The sequence below is a fragment of the Diorhabda carinulata genome, chromosome X (assembly GCF_026250575.1).
Source record: "Diorhabda carinulata isolate Delta chromosome X, icDioCari1.1, whole genome shotgun sequence".
NCBI lineage: Eukaryota > Metazoa > Arthropoda > Insecta > Coleoptera > Chrysomelidae > Diorhabda > Diorhabda carinulata.
In genome coordinates this window covers 3,446,756-3,472,487 of record NC_079472.1, presented here as the reverse complement: position 1 = coordinate 3,472,487, position 25,732 = coordinate 3,446,756, and the positions used below count along the sequence as shown (strand labels likewise).

The window sequence follows — 25,732 nt, the reverse complement described above, 5'->3', positions numbered from 1 at the left end:
ATGCAGTTTGGACTAATAGTTAAAGCATCGTTCATTATATTTATAGTACGAGAAATATGTGCAGTAGAAATACAGTGTCCTCCGCAGGAAGATATCTTACCTTGCCGATGTCTTATCAAAGGGAGGAAATACCAAATTTGGTAAATGAAACACAAATTTCATTGTATCATATGGAAATGGCATTAAAACTCGGTTAACAAGTTGATCTACCTTCTTTCGGCCATACATAATATATATATTTTTGCATTGCATCAATTCACTAAGACAAGGCTCGCAGTTGCTATTTATGCCTTGGATTTACTAAGACAAGGCTCGCAGTTGCTATTGATGCCTTGGATTTACTAATACAAGGCTCGCAGTTGCTATTGATGCCTTGGGTTTACTAAGACAAGGCTCGTAATTGCTATTAATGCCTTCATTCACTAAGACAAGGCTCGCAGTTGCTATTAATGCCTTGGATTTACTAATACAAGGCTCGCAGTTGCTATTAATGCCTTGGATTTACTAATACAAGCCTCGTAGTTGCTATTAATGCCTTTATTCAATAAGACAAGGCTCGTAGTTGCTATTAATACCTTTATTCACTAAGACAAGGCTCGTAGTTGCTATTAATACTTTTATTAACTAAGACAAGGCTCGTAGTTGCTATTAATGCCTTGGGTTTACTAAGACAAGGCTCGTAATTGCTATTAATGCCTTTATTCACTAAGATAAGGATCGCAGTTGCTATTAATGCCTTGGAATTACTAACACAAGGCTCGCAGTTGCTATTAATGCCTTGGATTTACTAATACAAGGCTCGCAGTTGTTATTAATGCTTTGGATTTACTAATACAAGCCTCGTAATTGCTATTAATGCCTTTATTCACTGAGACAAGGCTCGCAGTTGCTATTAATGCCTTGGGTTTACTAAGACAAGGCTCGTAATTGCTATTAATGCCTTTATTCACTAAGACAAGGCTCGCAGTTGCTATTAATGCCTTGGATTTACTAATACAAGCCTCGTAATTGCTATTAATGCCTTTATTAATTAAGACAAGGCTCGCAGTTGCTATTAATGCCTTGGGTTTGATAAGACAAGGCTCGTAATTGCTATTAATGCCTTTATTCATTAAGACAAGGCTCGCAGTTGCTATTAATGCCTTGGGTTTACTAAGACAAGGCTCGTAATTGCTATTAATGCCTTTATTCACTAAGACAAGGCTCGCAGTTGCTATTAATGCCTTGGATTTACTAAGACAAGGCTCGTAATTGCTATTAATGCCTTTATTCACTAAGACAAGGCTCGCAGTTGCTATTAATGCCTTGGGTTTACTAAGACAAGGCTCGTAATTGCTATTAATGCCTTTATTCACTAAGATAAGGATCGCAGTTGCTATTAATGCCTTGGAATTACTAAGACAAGGCTCGTAATTGCTATTAATGCCTTTATTCACTGAGACAAGGCTCGCAGTTGCTATTAATGCCTTGGGTTTACTAAGACAAGGCTCGTAATTGCTATTAATGCCTTTATTCACTAAGACAAGGCTCGCAGTTGCTATTAATGCCTTGGATTTACTAATACAAGCCTCGTAATTGCTATTAATGCCTTTATTAATTAAGACAAGGCTCGCAGTTGCTATTAATGCCTTGGGTTTGATAAGACAAGGCTCGTAATTGCTATTAATGCCTTTATTCATTAAGACAAGGCTCGCAGTTGCTATTAATGCCTTGGGTTTACTAAGACAAGGCTCGTAATTGCTATTAATGCCTTTATTCACTAAGACAAGGCTCGCAGTTGCTATTAATGCCTTGGATTTACTAAGACAAGGCTCGTAATTGCTATTAATGCCTTTATTCACTAAGACAAGGATCGCAGTTGCTATTAATGCCTTGGAATTACTAACACAAGGCTCGCAGTTGCTATTAATGCCTTGGATTTACTAATACAAGGCTCGCAGTTGTTATTAATGCTTTGGATTTACTAATACAAGCCTCGTAATTGCTATTAATGCCTTTATTCACTGAGACAAGGCTCGCAGTTGCTATTAATGCCTTGGGTTTACTAAGACAAGGCTCGTAATTGCTATTAATGCCTTTATTCACTAAGACAAGGCTCGCAGTTGCTATTAATGCCTTGGATTTACTAATACAAGCCTCGTAATTGCTATTAATGCCTTTATTAATTAAGACAAGGCTCGCAGTTGCTATTAATGCCTTGGGTTTGATAAGACAAGGCTCGTAATTGCTATTAATGCCTTTATTCATTAAGACAAGGCTCGCAGTTGCTATTAATGCCTTGGGTTTACTAAGACAAGGCTCGTAATTGCTATTAATGCCTTTATTCACTAAGACAAGGCTCGCAGTTGCTATTAATGCCTTGGATTTACTAAGACAAGGCTCGTAATTGCTATTAATGCCTTTATTCACTAAGACAAGGCTCGTAGTTGCTATTAATGTCTTTATTCACTAAGACAAGGCTCGTAGTCGCTATTAATGTCTTTATTCACTAAGACAAGGCTCGTAGTTGCTATTAATATGAGTTATAAGTTTTGTAATTTTTCAGGTGCTCACACAGCAGTTTACCCAACGTCTTAGAGAGCCTAAAAGCTATAGCGACCTACATAATCACGCCGATAGACGAACTAATATTAGAAAACAATTATTTGCCTTCGTTACCGGGTCGTACTTTCTCCCCCTTAAAAATATTACGTCTGATGTTACGTCATAACGCGTTGGAACGAGTCCCAACCGATTGGTTGGCGGATTTAGAATCCAATCTAATGGAACTGTTCATAGTCGAACCGAAGCTCAGTAGCTTACCCCACATGTGTTTGGCTCATTTAAAGAATCTGAAAGCTGTAACGATAAGATCGAAATTGTTGAAAAGATTACCGATATTTTCAGGATTACCACAACTGAAGTATATACAGATAGAATCTATTTCGTTAACAGATTTATCGCCTTCTAATTTTAAAGATAATCGAGCTTTAGAAAAATTTCATTTGCAATTTAGTCCTAAATTGACTAGATTAGAAGCGAATTTATTTGAAAATTTACCAAAATTGGATGTTGTTAATATAACTTTTTGCGGCTTGAACTGGATACATCCTAGAGCGTTTAGTAGATTACCAAGTTTGAAAGAACTGTCACTTGTAGGTAATAAATTTAACGACGCAGGTATGATAGGCAGAAGTAGCAGGGAATTAACGAATTTAGAAATTATTAGATTAGATTATAACAATTTTAACGTATTAGACGAAGCTACATTCGTGGATATTAAATCTTTGAAAAGTATTTATTTATCTAATAATGTTATAAGAGAAATTAGGAAAGGTGCTTTTCATAGATTACCATCTTTACGCACTTTAGATATTAGTAAAAATATGTTGCAAAGAGTTCAACGTCAAAGTTTTTACCAACCGAACTTTGTAGAAGAAATTAACCTTCAATATAACGATATTAATGACGTGATACAGCTTCGTACTATTTTAGAAGATCTTCCGAAGCTTATCTACTTGGATGTGAGTTATAATAAATTAGATGTGATACCTTTCGGGTCATTAATGGGGCATACGACTTTAGAACAGTTCAATTTGGGATACAACAGGTTACGTTCGGTGGATAAAGAAGCGTTTATAGGCATGCCGGCTCTAAGGGATCTTGTATTAACCAATAATTCTCTTATTGATAATAGTAGAGCACCATTTTGGAATTTACCTGCTTTGAAAAGTTTACAATTGTGTAGTAATCATTTGAGAACATTAGATCCTAGGTTTCTTGCGAAAATAGGGTCTTTAAGAAGAGCGGATTTAAGTAGAAACGGTTTAAACTTCGTAAATCCGGAAGCGTTTTTATCTACACCTTTATTAGAACATGTTAATATTTCTTACAACTACTTGAAGATTCTTCATCCTGTAACATTTAGGCATTTGACTCAGTTATACGAACTAGACGTTAGTCGAAATAATTTAAAAGTATTAGTACATGGTTTGCCTAGGAATATCGAAAAGCTATATTTGGGGGAAAACGAAATTTCCCAAATTTCTTTTGAAGATTTACAATTACCGTCGTTGAGGTTATTGGAGTTGAGCGGAAATAAGTTACAGACACTTGGAGATGATCAGTTTAAAGCACTCGTACGGTTGAAGAAGCTCCATTTGAGTAAGTTTACGTCCTATTGATACGAGGGGTATTTAGAAAGTTTCTAAAATACAATCGAGATTCAACTTTTTTACGTAGTTACGAAAAAATTTGAGCCATAGATGGAGACGTTCATTATTTCTGAATAGCCTTCGTATATAAAATTAAATAGTTAAAGGTGGATAACTTTTGCTGGCCGTTGAGGTCTGTTTTCTTCAATCCAGCGCTTCGATTTAACAGCGTTGGCACATGTTTTAGAAAGGAAATCTATTGTTTACAACGTTTAGACAACTAACAACTTAAGTCCATCGATCCATTTAATCACCTGAGGTTATTGAGGTAATGCTGCGATAACCACGGAGTTGGTCTTGGATTCCCCAATTGTTCTGTGAAGAAAATTTCTTAGGAAAACACAAATTTCCATCCACGTTAAATGGCGATTAAGTAGAAACTGTCAAAACGTGACTACGATCCTTGAAAGAACGCGCGTGTGGTTCATCTGGATGTAGTTAATGAGGACGCTATTGCTAATGAGTTGATACTGATCGAATTACATGAAAAGCCTTTCATTCATCTAAAGTTAGATTATAGTGTGCAATTTTTGGTTAGTTTTTATCTGTTTGGTACGTAAACATCCTACAGGATTTCTTTTTCCCACGGCTTGATGAGTTGGAATTGGTGGATCTTCCGATCTATCCCATAATTATCTTTTTCTATGGGGTTTTTTGACATCTCGTGATGTCAACATGATGTAACAAAATGTTTTGAAGAATCATGGACACCACTCGAAATCGGTGTATCCAATGTATCGAAAATAGAGGACATCAACTACATGATTTGTTCAACAAAACATTGCAAAACTCAAATTGCCCATAGGAAGCTATGATGCTGCATCCTTTCCTCCACTCTAATTAACACAAGAAGGAAATTTGACCCAGTAGGTGAATTTTGCTTTAAAACCAACCGCACCTGGAGAAACCTCAAATTCTTATTAGCAATTTTGGATTGATACGGCGTAATTGCCTAATTTTTTATGCACCTCGAACATAAATGCGTTGGATATAACAGATTGAGAGCTGGTTACAAAAAACAAGGTCGATAAGGTTGTAAACTGGCGGCCCCAGCTTAGTACATCACCAAACGTCACTTCTTAAGGTCAGCACAGGTCGGATATAAAACTGCCAGCCGGTTTTACCGAACGAAAAGATTGGCTGAAAAACCTCATAACGGGCGCGCGTGAAACCTTTGGTAACGTGGGGTTTAAACCTCAAATAAGAGCGGTGTAATAGCGCAAGAGGTTTTGCAGGCCGGAAAACCCTCGTAAGAAGTGATCGAAAGTGCCGGAAAACTCGCGCGTGAAATTTTTTTATTAGGTTTTTGGGGTCTCAACTAAGAGCAGTTTCTTGGGGCACCACGAGCTGTTACTCAATACTGAGCAACTTTATCAAAAAGTATAACTATTGCGAGAAGTTTTAAGAAAAATTTGATGAAAATCAATTGATAATTGGCGTAGTAAATGAATTTTTTTTGCGTTGTTGGCGGCGGCTTTTCCATTAAGCAAAACTTCTTGCACTATAACACTGCTCTTAGTTGAGATCCCAAAAACCTAATAGATAAGTTTCTTGAGGCTTAAGTCCCATGTTACCAAAGGTTTCACGCGCGCCATAACGAGATTTTCCAGCCAATTTTTTCGTTCGGGAAAACCGGCTACCAGTTTCATATCCGACCTATGCTGACCTTAAGAAGCGACGTTTGTTTTTTGTATCCAGCTCTGGGACTATAACTAAACAAAATTCATTAAATCATTTTGTTATAAAAGCTTCGAACTTGAATATCTTGTGTTACGTTTAATGTACGAGGTATGGTTATAAAATAACGAAACGAAGCCAGCAATAGGCTGTTACGAATGCAGTATCTCTCGTTATTGTAAACAAATCTTTATTCACCTCTGAGTAGTTTTTTTTGTGTCGCTGAAAAGGTTTATAGTAGTAGATGTATATTCGAATCGTTTAAACATTTACAAGATGTCCGCCGATATGTTCTAGAATATTCACGCCCCTCCACGTGAATCAATGATAATATCGAAATAATCGTTAATCTGAATTGAGTTGAAGGGTTAAAGATTTCGAATGGATTTATCTGGTTAATAGATAGTGATAAAAATTGTCATTTTATGAAAAGTTATTGTTTTTAAACAAGAAATTACAAAATAATTCGTTTTTGTTTATTAGGATACAACTTTTTAATAAACTTGGATGAAAATTCGTTGGTCGGATTGAATCAATTAGAAATATTAGATTTGAGTGGTAATAGGATTTCAGAAATACATCCCCGGGCTTTACAATCGACTCAAGAATTGAAAATTTTGGATATATCTAATAACCAATTAACTATTATCGGACCTGGTTTATTTAGTGAAACTAAACTTTTGAAAAAATTGAATGCGAGTTATAATCATTTAGCTGAAATATTTCGAGAAAGTTTACAAGGTAAATAAGTATAATTCTTCTTTTTTTATTACCTTTTTCTGTTATTACTTCAATATTTTCTATTCCTTCTGTATCGTTCTTTCGTCTCTACGTGACGGTTTGACGCCAAAGCTCAGGTATCGGATTACCTCGGACATCAGTTTTTTATCATGGTATGCTTCACTAACTCCGAGCAGCGTCAGTGAAGAAAATGGATACTCCAAGTGCAGTATGGTGATGACTAATACGTAAAACACAAAACAGAAAAAAAACCCTCCAAAAAAAAAACCAAAAACATAGATCCTATACCAAGAGGACACCCCCGACACGGTTATACATCGTAGGCAGATGTAAAGAAGAGGAAGGACCACTCGGATTAGATCTTTTCTTGCCGAATAAGGCTGGAAAGGGTTTACCCGAAGCAGCGGAAACATTAAGACCAAGAAGACAAGACAATAGTGTATAGCCAACAGCCTAACCTCAACAAAAACATAAAACCTCCAGAATTTCCCACGATGAGGACCTGTCAAAATGACAGGGGATGATGGAATGTCTTTCTTCTCAACCATCCGCGGATTTATCCTTTAATCTCTAGTACTGGTCTCCTATGATTGCTCCATCTTTATCTCTACAGTGTCCTACTGCTCTCTGATTTTTACCTCGGCCTCTTCTTACCTCCAGTTAAAGATTTCTTGTTTCTTTCCTCGATAATTTTCTTCTGTTGCTTCTAGTTTCTCCTTCATTTGCTTCGGCATTCTGCGTTTGCTTCTTTTCTACCACCAATCTACATTATTTGTTCTTTCCTCCTTTCCTGGACATTCTGGCATGGTCTCTATCAGTGATTATATTCGTTTCAATTCCCCATTTAGCTTCGTTGTTACCGTTTTCCATATCCCTTCCTATTACTTCACTTTTCACTTCTTCATCGCCTTACTCTTTGGTTTTTGAATGTTTGACATCTCCTGCTTCATTTTAGAGCAACCAGAGCAGGATTAGAATTTGCATCTGCCCCCCTGAAACTTCGGGCATCCTTTTTTCTTGAATTCTCTCTATAAGCACATTATTTTGTGGATTTCCTCATGGTCAAAACTCGATTTTCATTTTGTTTTCTTTAGCCAAACTGATGACACCTAGCATGTGCTTGGATCGGAATTCCAAACAACCTCCTTCGTATTTTATCATCTTATATCATTTTTGTTTCCTGGTGTTAACATTTGAATAAAAATTTGTTATTTTCCAGCGACGTTGGATCTAGAAGACTTGGATCTATCCAATAATCTGCTTGTTCAATTCCCTCAAGCATTATTTGGACTAGAAAAACTCAAGATGTTAGATTTGAGTAACAACAGATTGAAAACTATCAACTCTACGATTGTTTCTAGTTTGAAGCATATAAAAGAAATGAAATTAACGAAAAATTTCATTCAAATTTTAGAAGGAAATTCTTTCGTGAACTTGAAACATCTAAAAACCGTGTTTTTAGACCAAAACGATGTCGTATTAATTGAGCCGAATTTCATGAAGATGTTACCGGTATTGAAATTGGTGAAACTACAAATGAATAATATAGAAGAAGTTCCTAGATATACTTTTAATACGTTGTTGAGTTTACAAACTGTGGAATTGCAAGAAAATAGTATAACATTAATCAACGATCACGCTTTTCATGTCGTACCTCAGCTGCTTACCTTAAATTTGAGTCGAAATAGGATAGAGAACATCGAAGATGTTGGTTTGCGAAGCGTGAGATCATTGGAGCTGTTAGACTTGAGTTTCAATAAAATAACAAGGATGAGTTCGAGTTTGAGTCAACTGGAATGGCTAGTCGAGTTGAGGTTACACAATAATCATATATGCGAAGTGGAAGAAGACGTTTTTGGAAATATGCCAAGGCTCAAACTTTTAGATCTTAGAAATAATAAGCTGGTCGTTTTCCCGGAAGTAGCTGTAGAGAGATTGAGGGAAAATACTGCACAGTTAAACGTTGAAGGTGAGTTTCCATTCTTTTATATTTATATTGGTGTTTATGATTGTAGTTTAGTCCTGTGAGACGCAACAACTTGCTGTGATTTATACTTTTTTGTTTTGATCTCGCAAATTCGGATGAAACCAAGGCACTACCGGTTGAAACTGGTGCGTTAATTAGTCTTTATAGTCTAGGCATAAAAGATAAACGTACTGTATGGATCAGTAATGAATCTAATGATCTGCCTTTGAGTACTACTACATTTAAAACGAGATTGAGAGAAGTTTCTTGGAAAAGTGGCAGTGAAGACGTTGCAGTAGCCTAAAGAACATGAAAATTGGAATAATGAAAAGTGGGAAAGAGTTTTATGGAATGATAAGTCGAAGCTTTTGAGTCTAAGAGTGTTTGTGCGTAATTTGAAGGAAGACCTAATGTTAGATCCATGTGTAATCTCGACTGTAAACACGGTAGAGACTCAGTGATGGTTTGGGGATGTTTTGGAGGAAAAGGCGACTGGAGGCATGGAAAAAATTGAAGGATATAAAAAATTTTAAAAGAACATTTATTAAGTATCAGCGCCATCGGCAGAAAATTTATCTTCCAGCATGACAATGATCCCAAGTTGTTGCAGGACAATTTGGAATATCCTCTAACACGAATGGAACAAAATAGACGAGGATTATTTGTCGAAGTTACAGAGAATCCCAACATTGGGTGGGCAAAAACTTTTAACTCTTAATATAGGCCAGTAAATTGAGCAAGTTCAACTTAAATTGCTCCTACGAATTTTTATTTGCTTTGTGGTCGTCACAGTGTGTTGAATCATTATCAACAATCTTATTACCCGTTTAGGGGGTACTACCACCCCTGAAAAGGAAAAAAACGTATTTTTCTAGGGTATTCTCTAAAAAAGTGCAATTTATCAGTTTTGGACTTTACACATGAATGAAAATGAATGTGAAAAATTGGACGAAATTCCTTGCAACGATATTAACCCCTTTACCAACAATCTTATCACCATCTTAGGGGATGCTACTCCTCCTAAAATGGGAAAAACGTATTTTTAAGGGGTATTCTCTAAAAAAGTGCAATTTATCAGTTTTGGACTTTACACATGAATGAAAATGAATGTGAAAAATCGGACGAAATTACTCACAATGATGTTAACCCCTTTACCAACAATCTTATCACCATCTTAGGGGGTGCTACTCCTCCTAAAAAGGAAAAAAACGTATTTTTATGGGGTATTCTTTAAAAAAGTGCAATTTATCAGTTTTGGACTATACACATGAATGAAAATGAATGTGAAAAATCGGACGAAATTACTCACAATGATGTTAACCCCTTTACCAACAATCTTATCACCATCTTAGGGGGTGCTACTCCTCCTAAAAAGGAAAAAAACGTATTTTTATGGGGTATTCTTTAAAAAAGTGCAATTTATCAGTTTTGGACTATACACATGAATGAAAATGAATGTGAAAAATCGGACGAAATTACTCACAATGATGTTAACCCCTTTACCAACAATCTTATCACCATCTTAGGGGGTGCTACTCCTCCTAAAAAGGAAAAAAACGTATTTTTATGGGGTATTCTTTAAAAAAGTGCAATTTATCAGTTTTGGACTATACACATGAATGAAAATGAATGTGAAAAATCGGACGAAATTACTCACAATGATGTTAACCCCTTTACCAACAATCTTATCACCATCTTAGGGGGTGCTACTCCTCCTAAAAAGGAAAAAAACGTATTTTTATGGGGTATTCTTTAAAAAAGTGCAATTTATCAGTTTTGGACTATACACATGAATGAAAATGAATGTGAAAAATCGGACGAAATTACTCACAATGATGTTAACCCCTTTACCAACAATCTTATCACCATCTTAGGGGGTGCTACTCCTCCTAAAAAGGAAAAAAACGTATTTTTATGGGGTATTCTTTAAAAAAGTGCAATTTATCAGTTTTGGACTATACACATGAATGAAAATGAATGTGAAAAATCGGACGAAATTACTCACAATGATGTTAACCCCTTTACCAACAATCTTATCACCATCTTAGGGGGTGCTACTCCTCCTAAAAAGGAAAAAAACGTATTTTTATGGGGTATTCTTTAAAAAAGTGCAATTTATCAGTTTTGGACTATACACATGAATGAAAATGAATGTGAAAAATCGGACGAAATTACTCACAATGATGTTAACCCCTTTACCAACAATCTTATCACCATCTTAGGGGGTGCTACTCCTCCTAAAAAGGAAAAAAAACGTATTTTTATGGGGTATTCTTTAAAAAAGTGCAATTTATCAGTTTTGGACTATACACATGAATGAAAATGAATGTGAAAAATCGGACGAAATTACTCACAATGATGTTAACCCCTTTACCAACAATCTTATCACCATCTTAGGGGGTGCTACTCCTCCTAAAAAGGAAAAAACGTATTTTTAAGGGGTATTCTCTAAAAAAGTGCAATTTATCAGTTTTGGACTTTACACTTGAATGAAAATGAATGTGAAAAATCGGACGAAATTACTCACAATGATGTTAACCCCTTTACCAACAATCTTATCACCATCTTAGGGGGTGCTACTCCTCCTAAAAAGGAAAAAAACGTATTTTTATGGGGTATTCTTTAAAAAAGTGCAATTTATCAGTTTTGGACTATACACATGAATGAAAATGAATGTGAAAAATCGGACGAAATTACTCACAATGATGTTAACCCCTTTACCAACAATCTTATCACCATCTTAGGGGGTGCTACTCCTCCTAAAAAGGAAAAAAACGTATTTTTATGGGGTATTCTTTAAAAAAGTGCAATTTATCAGTTTTGGACTATACACATGAATGAAAATGAATGTGAAAAATCGGACGAAATTACTCACAATGATGTTAACCCCTTTACCAACAATCTTATCACCATCTTAGGGGGTGCTACTCCTCCTAAAAAGGAAAAAAACGTATTTTTATGGGGTATTCTTTAAAAAAGTGCAATTTATCAGTTTTGGACTATACACATGAATGAAAATGAATGTGAAAAATCGGACGAAATTACTCACAATGATGTTAACCCCTTTACCAACAATCTTATCACCATCTTAGGGGGTGCTACTCCTCCTAAAAAGGAAAAAAACGTATTTTTATGGGGTATTCTTTAAAAAAGTGCAATTTATCAGTTTTGGACTATACACATGAATGAAAATGAATGTGAAAAATCGGACGAAATTACTCACAATGATGTTAACCCCTTTACCAACAATCTTATCACCATCTTAGGGGGTGCTACTCCTCCTAAAAAGGAAAAAAACGTATTTTTATGGGGTATTCTTTAAAAAAGTGCAATTTATCAGTTTTGGACTATACACATGAATGAAAATGAATGTGAAAAATCGGACGAAATTACTCACAATGATGTTAACCCCTTTACCAACAATCTTATCACCATCTTAGGGGGTGCTACTCCTCCTAAAAAGGAAAAAAACGTATTTTTATGGGGTATTCTTTAAAAAAGTGCAATTTATCAGTTTTGGACTATACACATGAATGAAAATGAATGTGAAAAATCGGACGAAATTACTCACAATGATGTTAACCCCTTTACCAACAATCTTATCACCATCTTAGGGGGTGCTACTCCTCCTAAAAAGGAAAAAAACGTATTTTTAAGGGGTATTCTCTAAAAAAGTGCAATTTATCAGTTTTGGACTTTACACTTGAATGAAAATGAATGTGAAAAATCGGACGAAATTACTCACAATGATGTTAACCCCTTTACCAACAATCTTATCACCATCTTAGGGGGTGCTACTCCTCCTAAAAAGGAAAAAAACGTATTTTTATGGGGTATTCTCTAAAAAAGTGCAATTTATCAGTTTTGGACTTTACACATGAATGAAAATGAATGTGAAAAATCGGACGAAATTACTCACAATGATGTTAACTCCTTTACCAACAATCTTATCACCATCTTAGGGGGTGCTACTCCTCCTAAAAAGGAAAAAAACGTATTTTTATGGGGTATTCTCTAAAAAAGTGCAATTTATCAGTTTTGGACTTTACACATGAATGAAAATGAATGTGAAAAATCGGACGAAATTACTCACAATGATGTTAACTCCTTTACCAACAATCTTATCACCATCTTAGGGGGTGCTACTCCTCCTAAAAAGGAAAAAAACGTATTTTTATGGGGTATTCTCTAAAAAAGTGCAATTTATCAGTTTTGGACTTTACACATGAATGAAAATGAATGTGAAAAATCGGACGAAATTACTCACAATGATGTTAACTCCTTTACCAACAATCTTATCACCATCTTAGGGGGTGCTACTCCTCCTAAAAAGGAAAAAAACGTATTTTTAAGGGGTATTCTCTAAAAAAGTGCAATTTATCAGTTTTGGACTTTACACATGAATGAAAATGAATGTGAAAAATCGGACGAAATTACTCACAATGATGTTAACCCCTTTACCAACAATCTTATCACCATCTTAGGGGGTGCTACTCCTCCTAAAAAGGAAAAAAACGTATTTTTATGGGGTATTCTCTAAAAAAACTACAATTTATCAGTTTTGGACTAAACGTATGACTGCAATTCCTTGCAATGATGTCAACCCCTTGGTGTTACATATCCTCCCTCCCCAAATCGATAAAACGTCTAGTGTTTTCTAGAGATATCTAATATTACGCTCTTGCGTAATGAATATAATCAAAATTGATAAAAATAGTAGTTTCAGATATATAAATACCAATGAAAACTCGAGAAATGTCGTTATTGAGTTTTGATAGTCCACTTACGTGAATCGTTTTCACTAATAAATTCAGATAAACTTGTTTAAATCAAACGCGCACACAGACACGACACATACAGCGACTCGCCACCTGCCGCTCGGACTAGGTCCCCGGCCGACAATGTACATGTATAAGAATTTGAATGCGTTCCTCCCAGGCCGAATAGTTCTTTTGAGTGTATTGAATTCGCCGTTCTTTAATGCCGTTATTCCTCCAAGGAATGATTTTATTGATAAGATGCAATGCGAGTAAACGTACTACAAGATTGACTGAGTTTTATTTAAAATCCCTGCAAGTAAGCGCATTTTTGTAAATTCTCTCAAAAAGAGTAGATATTCCCCTCCAGATTCCACTTTGATTCATGTTAATACGTGCGCTTATACCTGAGATATCAACATTTGAAGTTATCAATATTTTATAACTCAAAAAAAGCGAATTTTCGAAAATAATCGTATTTGAAACCAGCATTACTGGTACCGACTAAATGCTATGGAATTTAATAATGAAGTACTCCTCAATTCTTAATTTTACTCGCTACAGAGACACAAGATTTCAGTGATCTCGAGTATTATTTCACGCAGTTAGAAATAGTCGTGTAATGAGAGCTTAAGGTGCAATTTTGCTACCGTTCACTTTGCGTATGAGTGATAATAATATGTCAATAAAAAGCTGAAATGTTTATCTTCAAAATGACGTAAGATTCGTCACAATCGGACATTTCTATCGGGAGTTATGGATTTTTATTCTCCGCGCTATGCAGATCGCGAAAACGCTTACCTTCAACAATTTTTTTCAGGAATGCGGTACCATTTGGCGAAATTGTTGTAAGGACCTTTTTTTGTTAAAATGTCGTGCCCTTTCTGAATCTACAGTTTTTTTTTTGATAATACAATGATTTTCTGAGATATTCTGAAATTACCTCAAAAGACAAATTTGACGTGTATTTTGGAGGGGGTGCATCCCCCTTAGGGGGTGATAAGATTCCTTATAAGTGATTTGGACGTTACGTCCTAACATTTAAGAAAAAAAATATCGCAGGAGCAATTTAAATTGAAGTTCGTAGTCCTCCTTTTTACTGATATATTTTAGATAATCCTTTGTCCTGTACATGCGATATGTTGTGGTTGAAAGCGTGGCTTAGAGAATCCTTCCAAAATAGTCCTAGATGTGCTGATGGTTCTCTATTGAAGGATATGCCTCTTTCAATTAATGAATGCCCTTTAGATCAAAGGGAAACCTTTTTTTCGGGTTGCGAAACTGAACTATTGAATGCACCCGCTTTCGGAAATAAGGAATTGTATTCTAAATATGCCAGTCTGCGTAATTTTTCAGGTAATTATACTTTAAAGGTGGTAGGTTATTGGTTATGGTAGTTTTTTTAAGGTAATTAAAAGAAACCGAATATTTATTATTAAAAAATGATTAATTTACGTGATTTGAAATAATTGGATATGAAAGAAATAATTCGCAAGCTGAGGAAAGTCGAGTGGAAAGAAAAAAATGTACTTAAATAAAGTTTATTTTGGAAAAAAAATAAACTGATAATCACAAAGGTACATATGAAAATTTGGAAATATCTTATATAACTAAATTAACAAAAAAACTACAGAAAATAGACAAAATCATATGTAAATTTGGAAAAATCAAAAATCATTAGAAATTTTCGCTATTTGTTATTAAAACTTGTTCTAAAATACTTGTACAATTATTAAAAGGTGAAAAATATAGGAAAATAATATGAAATATACTATAAATCACTCAATTTTTATTAATATATAGTCAGAATTAACAAAAAAACTACAGAAAATATACAAAATCATATGAAAATTTGGAAATATCAAAAATCATTCGAAATTTTCGCTATTTGTTATTAAAACTTGTTCTAAAATACTTGTACAATTATTAAAAGGTGAAAAATATAGGAAAATAATTTGAAATATACTATAAATCACTCAATTTTTATTAATATATAATCAGAATTAACAAAAAAAACTACAGAAAATAGACAAAATCATATGTAAATTTGGAAATATCAAAAATCATTCGAAATTTTCGCTATTTGTTATTAAAACTTGTTCTAAAATACTTGTACAATTATTAAAAGGTGAAAAATATAGGAAAATAATATGAAATATACTATAAATCACTCAATTTTTATTAATATATAGTCAGAATTAACAAAAAAACTACAGAAAATATACAAAATCATATGAAAATTTGGAAATATCAAAAATCATTCGAAATTTTCGCTATTTGTTATTAAAACTTGTTCTAAAATACTTGTACAATTATTAAAAGGTGAAAAATATAGGAAAATAATTTGAAATATACTATAAATCACTCAATTTTTATTAATATATAATCAGAATTAACAAAAAAACTACAGAAAATAGACAAAATCATATGTAAATTTGGAAATATCAAAAATCATTCGAAATTTTCGCTATTTGTTATTAAAACTTGTTCTAAAATACTTGTACAATTATTAAAAGGTGAAAAATATAGGAAAATAATATGAAATATACTATAAATCACTCAATTTTTATTAATATATAATCAGAATTAACAAAAAAACTACAGAAAATAGACAAAATCATATGTAAATTTGGAAATATCAAAAATCATTCGAAATTTTCGCTATTTGTTATTAAAACTTGTTCTAAAATACTTGTACAATTATTAAAAGGTGAAAAATATAGGAAAATAATATGAAATATACTATAAATCACTCAATTTTTATTAATATATAGTCAGAATTAACAAAAAAACTACAGAAAATATACAAAATCATATGAAAATTTGGAAATATCAAAAATCATTCGAAATTTTCGCTATTTGTTATTAAAACTTGTTCTAAAATACTTGTACAATTATTAAAAGGTGAAAAATATAGGAAAATAATTTGAAATATACTATAAATCACTCAATTTTTATTAATATATAATCAGAATTAACAAAAAAACTACAGAAAATAGACAAAATCATATGTAAATTTGGAAATATCAAAAATCATTCGAAATTTTCGCTATTTGTTATTAAAACTTGTTCTAAAATACTTGTACAATTATTAAAAGGTGAAAAATATAGGAAAATAATATGAAATATACTATAAATCACTCAATTTTTATTAATATATAATCAGAATTAACAAAAAAACTACAGAAAATAGACAAAATCATATGTAAATTTGGAAATATCAAAAATCATTCGAAATTTTCGCTATTTGTTATTAAAACTTGTTCTAAAATACTTGTACAATTATTAAAAGGTGAAAAATATAGGAAAATAATATGAAATATACTATAAATCACTCAATTTTTATTAATATATAGTCAGAATTAACAAAAAAACTACAGAAAATATACAAAATCATATGAAAATTTGGAAAAATCAAAAATCATTCGAAATTTTCGCTATTTGTTATTAAAACTTGTTCTAAAATACTTGTACAATTATTAAAAGGTGAAAAATATAGGAAAATAATATGAAATATACTATAAATCACTCAATTTTTATTAATATATAATCAGAATTAACAAAAAAACTACAGAAAATAGACAAAATCATATGTAAATTTGGAAATATCAAAAATCATTCGAAATTTTCGCTATTTGTTATTAAAACTTGTTCTAAAATACTTGTACAATTATTAAAAGGTGAAAAATATAGGAAAATAATATGAAATATACTATAAATCACTCAATTTTTATTAATATATAGTCAGAATTAACAAAAAAACTACAGAAAATATACAAAATCATATGAAAATTTGGAAAAATCAAAAATCATTCGAAATTTTCGCTATTTGTTATTAAAACTTGTTCTAAAATACTTGTACAATTATTAAAAGGTGAAAAATATAGGAAAATAATATGAAATATACTATAAATCACTCAATTTTTATTAATATATAATCAGAATTAACAAAAAAACTACAGAAAATAGACAAAATCATATGTAAATTTGGAAAAATCAAAAATCATTAGAAATTTTCGCTATTTGTTATTAAAACTTGTTCTAAAAAATTTGTACAATTATCAAAAGGTGAAAAATATAGGAAAATAATATGAAATATACTATAAATCACTCAATTTTTATTAATATATAGTCAGAATTAACAAAAAAACTACAGAAAATAGACAAAATCATATGTAAATTTGGAAAAATCAAAAATCATTAGAAATTTTCGCTATTTGTTATTAAAACTTGTTCTAAAAAATTTGTACAATTATCAAAAGGTGAAAAATATAGGAAAATAGTATGAAATATACTATAAATCACTCAATTTTTATTAATATATAGTCAGAATTAACAAAAAAACTACAGAAAATAGACAAAATCATATGTAAATTTGGAAAAATCAAAAATCATTAGAAATTTTCGCTATTTGTTATTAAAACTTGTTCTAAAAAATTTGTACAATTATCAAAAGGTGAAAAATATAGGAAAATAGTATGAAATATACTATAAATCACTCAATTTTTATTAATATATAGTCAGAATTAACAAAAAAACTACAGAAAATAGACAAAATCATATGTAAATTTGGAAAAATCAAAAATCATTAGAAATTTTCGCTATTTGTTATTAAAACTTGTTCTAAAAAATTTGTACAATTATCAAAAGGTGAAAAATATAGGAAAATAATATGAAATATACTATAAATCACTCAATTTTTATTAATATATAGTCAGAATTAACAAAAAAACTACAGAAAATAGACAAAATCATATGTAAATTTGGAAAAATCAAAAATCATTAGAAATTTTCGCTATTTGTTATTAAAACTTGTTCTAAAAAATTTGTACAATTATCAAAAGGTGAAAAATATAGGAAAATAGTATGAAATATACTATAAATCACTCAATTTTTATTAATATATAGTCAGAATTAACAAAAAAACTACAGAAAATAGACAAAATCATATGTAAATTTGGAAAAATCAAAAATCATTAGAAATTTTCGCTATTTGTTATTAAAACTTGTTCTAAAAAATTTGTACAATTATCAAAAGGTGAAAAATATAGGAAAATAGTATGAAATATACTATAAATCACTCAATTTTTATTAATATATAGTCAGAATTAACAAAAAAACTACAGAAAATAGACAAAATCATATGTAAATTTGGAAAAATCAAAAATCATTAGAAATTTTCGCTATTTGTTATTAAAACTTGTTCTAAAAAATTTGTACAATTATCAAAAGGTGAAAAATATAGGAAAATAATATGAAATATACTATAAATCACTCAATTTTTATTAATATATAGTCAGAATTAACAAAAAAACTACAGAAAATATACAAAATCATATGAAAATTTGGAAAAATCAAAAATCATTCGAAATTTTTGCTTTTTGTTATTAAAACTCCAAAGCCAAAACTACTGTCCTAAAAGCTTCTATTTGAGAATTCTTCTTTAAGCTATCGTTTAATTTTTAGCTGTATCACCAAACGGTAAAAATCACCTAGCACCCAGCCCAGAAGAATCCGAATATTTCTACGATGATTACATTGATTATCCTCTCAATTCAAGTGATTACATAAACGACAAGCTCAAAGATAACAGCCCAACAATAATACAGAAAGTCCCTTTAACTGAAAAGCAATCTAATAAAAACACGACAGGTACTTCCTCATTTAATGCAAGAACTGTAAACTGTAGACAATTTTTGTTTGTAGGTAACATCCCCGTATTTTATGCAGCTCCTTCCAAATCGAAACAAAAGCCCGATATACCCTTAAAAGTCCCAGATTCCCCGAGCACCAGTGGATTTACATTTTTCGGTATACCTCTTCCCGCTTTGAAGAATATTTTCGGGAAAAAAGACGATAAAAATCGACCGGCTCAAAGAAAAACCGCAATCCTCAATAACACTAGAAAAGAGAAGAGACAACCTATGCCGAAACTAGTAAAAAAATCTCCGGGTATTTTACAACAATTTCCAAAACCTGGACCTCAACTTCAAGGAGGTTTCCTACCTATTTTACCCGGATCTGGAGGGTTTAAACCCATACCTGATCCTAGATTAACGTTTCCTGATACAGTACCAACTACTACTAATATAAAACAGCCACAAATTGATAATAATAAGCATTTTGAAGTATCAATAGCAGAGAAGAATGCCAGGTAAAACATTCATCAAATTTCGTTTAAATTAGATGTTTACGAGAGACGCTACTCAAGTTTTGAAATATGGCAACACTGATATGAATATGTCAATTCTGACATTGTTATAATGAAGTTTGACATTTTGTTTACAGACTAGAAAAATGGAAAAATCGCAAAAATTGTATGACTTTCGACGTGTATCAATCAAACGCTTCGAATTTTGGTAATGAAACACCATCAAACGTGGTAGCACGCTTGGGCATTAGTTCCACTCGCATACATTCAATATTTCGTGAACATTTGGCTGTCAATAAAAAATGTTCGCACCAAACTTCAAGCAGTGCTCCAAAAGACGCCTGTAAGATGGTGACAGGCGACGAATCATAGATCTATGCACTAAAAAACAACAATCTAGTGTATGCACCGGAGATCAGTCAATTCTCAGTATTTTTTGTTTACCAGAGGTGTTCGAAAAGTTCAAACAAAAACGTTTTTGAACGGTTAAAAAACTGATGGGCCAACCGCCGTGTAGTCTTTGTTTGGAACCTAATGATTTTTCTACATCTGGAGAGGTTGAGGTTGATGCGTTCAAATCACATATTTTGAAGTTACCTCAATCATAACGGACAATTAACCAATAAAAACAAATTTAGTGAGTAAATTCGAGATATTCGGATTAAATAACAAAAGTTAAAGTTATAATTTCCTTGTAACCACTTTAAAAGCGATTATTTTTATTACGTTTAGCCTCTTCAGGCAAATGCTTTTGATTTATTTCCCGCGAACCATCATCACCAGATTCCAAGCAACAATCGATGGTAATTCGTTCATCGTTCATCTTAAAACTTAAGTAGCCGCCCTCGAATTTCCATTATCCATTAATATAACCTCTCAACAGTTATTTATACTTTTCAGTTTCTTCCAAAACTTGTTTTATTACGATTGGTTAAATATTCTAAACGATTTTTCAGTTCCCACTTACCTGACGTACCTCTTCAAGAAAGCTATCACCCAAAGATAAATTTTGAGTCAGAATTAACTACCAACAGAAGTTCTTTGGTTATCTCATCAAATATTACCTCAATTTCTAATAATAAAAATAATGATAGAGTAACTGGAGACAAAATGAACATAACTAATTCAGAAACTATAGCTAATGTGCGAATATTCAACAAAAGCGAAACTCACACTTTCTTTAAAGAGTAAGTATTAAAATAATACCAATTTTTTAGTATTTACGAGAATACCCGTGCTGTTCCTGACTATTCACAATAAGCACTCACGACACTCATGGTCATTACCACGGTCTTTCCCGTTCCACTATATCCAAGACGTTTTAATCGTAAAGTGTAATAGATTATGAAGCGTTTTGAGCATTTGGGTGAATAGTAAATGGCAAGAATAAAGCAAATGATTGAAGAGGTTCTGTTACATCAGATAATGAGATAGATTCTCATAGTTCTAATCTTTGTCGCTTTGAGTTTTGGCAATTCTTTCAACGCTCACATCGACTCATCTCTTGGCGTGAGTATTTCAGGCGCTGTGAACGCTAAGAATACTCATTGGGAACAAAATCTGACCTATACGGTGGATGAGGAAGCAATTCGAAATGTAATTCATTCAATATAACCACCATAGTTGCCATCGGTTTGTGAATCGGTTCATTGTCTTAGTGAAACAGTTCGACGTCCTTGATTTTTGCATTTTAACGATCTAACAACCCATGTAGTTTTCGCTATTGATTGTTTCTCCGTTTTGGAGATAGTCGGTAAACAAAATACTGAAGCCATAACCTTCCCAGATGACTGTTGTACCTCTGGACGCTTCGGACCTGGTTCACCGGCTGCAGTTCACTCAGATGATGATCGTTTCGATTTCGGAGTGAAATGATGGATCCATTGTCACATATCGATGCAAAAATCTGATTTATTATATGTAAACATTGCTCTGAATTATCAACATGTTGTTGTTTTTGATCGACTGTGAGTAAACGCGGCACCCACTTTGAAAGAAGCTTTCTCATGATCAAATGTTTATCTGCCATATCTTTATGGCATCAGCTATATCACACAATTCCAATTTACGATTAGATATAACCAATTCGTGGAGTTTTTTTGATATTTTCTGGAATAACAACCTCAATTGGACGACCAGAACGTTCACCATCATTTTGAGGCCATTGCTGAGCTTGTAGAGTATTTTTTTTCTCATTGTTTTGAAAATAAAAAAAGTAGCTTCATTTAGTTCATTTAGAAAGTTGGTACTTCCTAAACGTCATATGGATTTGACAATAACAGCGCCATCTGTGAGTCAGTCACACGATTTATTGATTAATGTAATAATTATAACTTAAAGAGGGCGTGGGTTGAATGACTTTGAATGCTTGACGACAAATCAAGTCATAAATACCGTGTAGTAAAAAAATGAAGAAAATCGGCAGGATAAAATGACCGGACGGATTCACATTAGGATTTTAAAACTTATTTTAATATATACATCATATTAACTTTCAGATACCCACTTGAAACTACTCCGATTGTTGAAAATGTTGAGTCAACATCAACCGTTAGCACTCCAACTACTACTGAAGCTACTTATTCTTCAGAATCTACAGTTTCAACAACAGTTGAACCAAAATTGGAATCAACAACACCACATCTATTATCACCAATGGAGAAACCAAATAAAACCAAAATATCTGAGGATACTAATACAGTAACTGATATTATAACAGAAGATAATGTAAAAGAATCTGAATTATCAGGTATGGAGACACAAATCGAAGAAACTGAAGATGTATTACCGGCGACAACGGAAATAAACAAAAAAGAAACCGGTAACAACTCTTCATTAGGTATATACCAAGTTTAACTTGACCTATACTCAATTATTTTCCTCATTTATTTATTGTAGGAACTTTTCTTTCGACTTTATTGATTCCTGGTGGTCAACAGCCCTATTTCAAACCAACATCTAGATCAACAATAACGAAAGTAGCGTCACCTCGAGAAAACGGTGGTACTAGTCCTTTAATTTCTTTGATGGAAATAGCGGAGACGAGGAATCCGAATTTTCACCTAGAGGGTAGTTCTCAATTATCGGAAGAAGTTATTGTAACGTCGACTGAAGAAAACGACAAAATTAACAGCGATTGGTATTTTGAAAATTATAATAAGAAAAATTTGGAGCCTTATGTGTCGAAACACGTGGAAAATAAACATTCAGGAAGCGGTAGAACAAATAGGATGTTTATGTTAATACTTTCTATTTATTTAATAATTAATTAAAGCATTTTATAGTTACCTAAATATTTGTTGATTTTATGTAGTGATAAATTGAATAAAGCTTTATATAATTATATTTTTATAATCTTTTATTTATGAGTATTCGGTTACCTTTCCAAGCGGTGCTCAGAAACCTGTCACGTTTTTGAAATCTTTTCGGATTTGGTGCAAACTAGCTGACCCGGCAAACGTTGTTCTGCCATATAAATTATATCTACGAAATTAAATTCTTGATAGCTGTCTAGACATCAAAATTAATTATTCATATTTTTACTATTAATTGGGCGAAAATATGCCAAATATATAGTTGTCCAATAACCACTTTAAAAGGAGCGTAATATTCTGAATCAGGCTCGTACTGGAATGCTAGTCGAAGAAGTAAATCTGGTGTAAATGCTCGAGGGATTTGTTGGCGTTGTTGGTCAATGTTGGTAATAAAACGCCGGCTGTTTTCTGACAACTCAAAGACGTCTACTCTATATTTTTTTTAAATTAATTGTCAACAACTGAACACAGAGGGGCACTATCTAATACATACCAATATCTATATCTAATACATCTAATCTAAACATTTATATTGCCAAAAAAGTTCTAAAATAACAACTTATAACCTTTGTTAATTTACCAAAATCTTATATATTAAAAAAATTGATGATTTCCATTCCGAGTCCGTTCAGGCGTTCTACCCAACTGATTTGCTTAATTTTTTTTTTCAATGAAAGGTATTGATGCACAGATCAGCCATCAACCATCGGATTTCATCCAATTTTCACCATTCTCAAGTTAAACTCAAATGCGATTTCCCCCTGTACATTACTTATGGGAGTTTTTCACATACACACGTTCTATCCATAATATCTCAGGTTCTATTCAAGATAGAGACTTCGTTTTGGTTTAAGAACACTCGCTGAAACACCTTCTTTCTTTTGAGTTTTTGAACACTTAAATCGGTTGAGTTGGAGAGGAGCTAGGCGCGGACATTCAATGCGGAGTTATGGATTTTTGTAGATTTTTGGCAATTTTTCTACATTCAAAGATCTATATCTCAGGTTCTAATATAGCTACAGAGTTCGTTTTGGTTTAAGAACACTCGCTGAAACACTTTCTTTCTTTTGAGTTTTTGAACACTTAAATCGGTTGAGTTGGAGAGGAGCTAGGTGCGGACATTCAATGCGGAGTTATGGATTTTTGTAGATTTTTGGCAATTTTTCTACATTCAAAGATCTATATCTCAGGTTCTAATACAGCTACAGAGTTCGTTTTGGTTTAAAAACACTCGCTGAAATATATTCTTTGTTTTGAGTTTTTGAACACTTAAATCGGTTGAGTTGGAGAGGAGCTAGGCGCGGACATTCAATGCGGAGTTATGGATTTTTGTAGGTTTTTGGCAATTTTTCTACATTCAAAGATCTATATCTCAGGTTCTAATACAGCTACAGAGTTCGTTTTGGTTTAAAAACACTCGCTGAAATATATTCTTTGTTTTGAGTTTTTGAACACTTAAATCGGTTGAGTTGGAGAGGAGCTAGGCGCGGACATTCAATGCGGAGTTATGGATTTTTGTAGATTTTTGGCAATTTTTCTACATTCAAAGATCTATATCTCAGGTTCTAATACAGCTACAGAGTTCGTTTTGGTTTAAAAACACTCGCTGAAATATATTCTTTGTTTTGAGTTTTTGAACACTTAAATCGGTTGAGTTGGAGAGGAGCTAGGCGCGGACATTCAATGCGGAGTTATGGATTTTTGTAGGTTTTTGGCAATTTTTCTACAGTCAAAGATCTATATCTCAGGTTCTAATATAGCTACAAGCTTCGTTTTGGTTTAAAAATACTCGTTGAAACATCCTCTTTCTTTTGAGTTTTTGAACACTTAAATGGGTTGAGTTGGAAAGGAGCTAGGAGCGGATAAAATAAAAAAATTAACTTAATAAATTCGAAAATCGGCTTATTTATTGCCTTTAAGGCGGAACAGAGTTCGCCGGGTCAGCTAGTTAAGTTACGAAAACCAAATTTTCCTTTTGACAAAGATTTTGTGAACATGTCACCACAATTTTCAGAAGAACAAATATACTCAATTTCAAAAACATAAGTCTTTTACAAATTGATATTTAATGTCAATGTGTTTTCCTCTTTTTGAATTTTGAAAATTTTTAACTGTAGCAATAGCACTGAGATTATCACACTTCAAAATAACTTCTACGGAAATATCTAAATCACTTAGAAGACCTTTTAAATTCACAATCTCCTGAGCAGCTAATGCTGCGGCAATATATTCTGCTTCCATTGAACTAAAGGCCACACAATTTTGCTTCCTTGAAAACCAATTTATGGGATTCTTGTTATAAAAAGCTATAAATCCACTCACACTTTTTCTTGATTGTCTTTCGCTACCCCAATCTGAATCACACATAGCAACCAGTCCTGTATCTCCTTTTCCAAATAATAAACAACTAGCTTTTACCCGCGGCTTCGCTCGCATAGAAAAATTGCCAAAAACCTACAAAAATCCATAACTCCGCATTGAATGTCCGCGCCTAGCTCCTCTCCAACTCAACCGATTTAAGTGTTCAAAAACTCAAAACAAAGAGGATGTTTCAGCGAGTGTTCTTAAACCAAAACGAACTCTCTATCTTGAATAGACATGTACATAAGACTGCAAATTAATCTTCTATATGACTCATTTTCTATAATTAGTTCATCTTCAGGTACGTTAAAATTTACTTTAGTCGTTTTATCATTTTTATTCCTTTTTTTTGTAAATTCAATCTGCATTCCTGAGAATGATTGAACTTTACTCATTCGATTTACTTTAAATTCGTTATAAAGATCTCCAATTAAGGCCCCTTTCACACCAAACGAATCCGAATCAATCTGGATCACTCCGAATCAAATTGAATCTGATTCGTCATCTCCACTCTTTCACATCAGCTGAATCAACAGTCCGTATCCTTCTATTCTTGAACCAATTGAATTTTA

The 25,732-nt window shown here is 32.7% G+C and overlaps 1 protein-coding gene across 1 annotated transcript; it reads left to right on the top strand.

The window, feature by feature from the left end:
- Window positions 1-22,757, top strand: LOC130902113 (protein artichoke). Its single transcript, XM_057813950.1, is given in 11 exon segments — window positions 1-140; window positions 2,546-4,143; window positions 6,354-6,611; window positions 7,831-8,580; window positions 14,448-14,690; window positions 18,801-18,893; window positions 18,928-18,946; window positions 19,009-19,488; window positions 20,442-20,672; window positions 21,984-22,324; window positions 22,384-22,757. Coding segments are annotated over 11 exon segments (4,527 nt in total).
- Window positions 22,758-25,732: the final 2,975 nt, after the last annotated feature.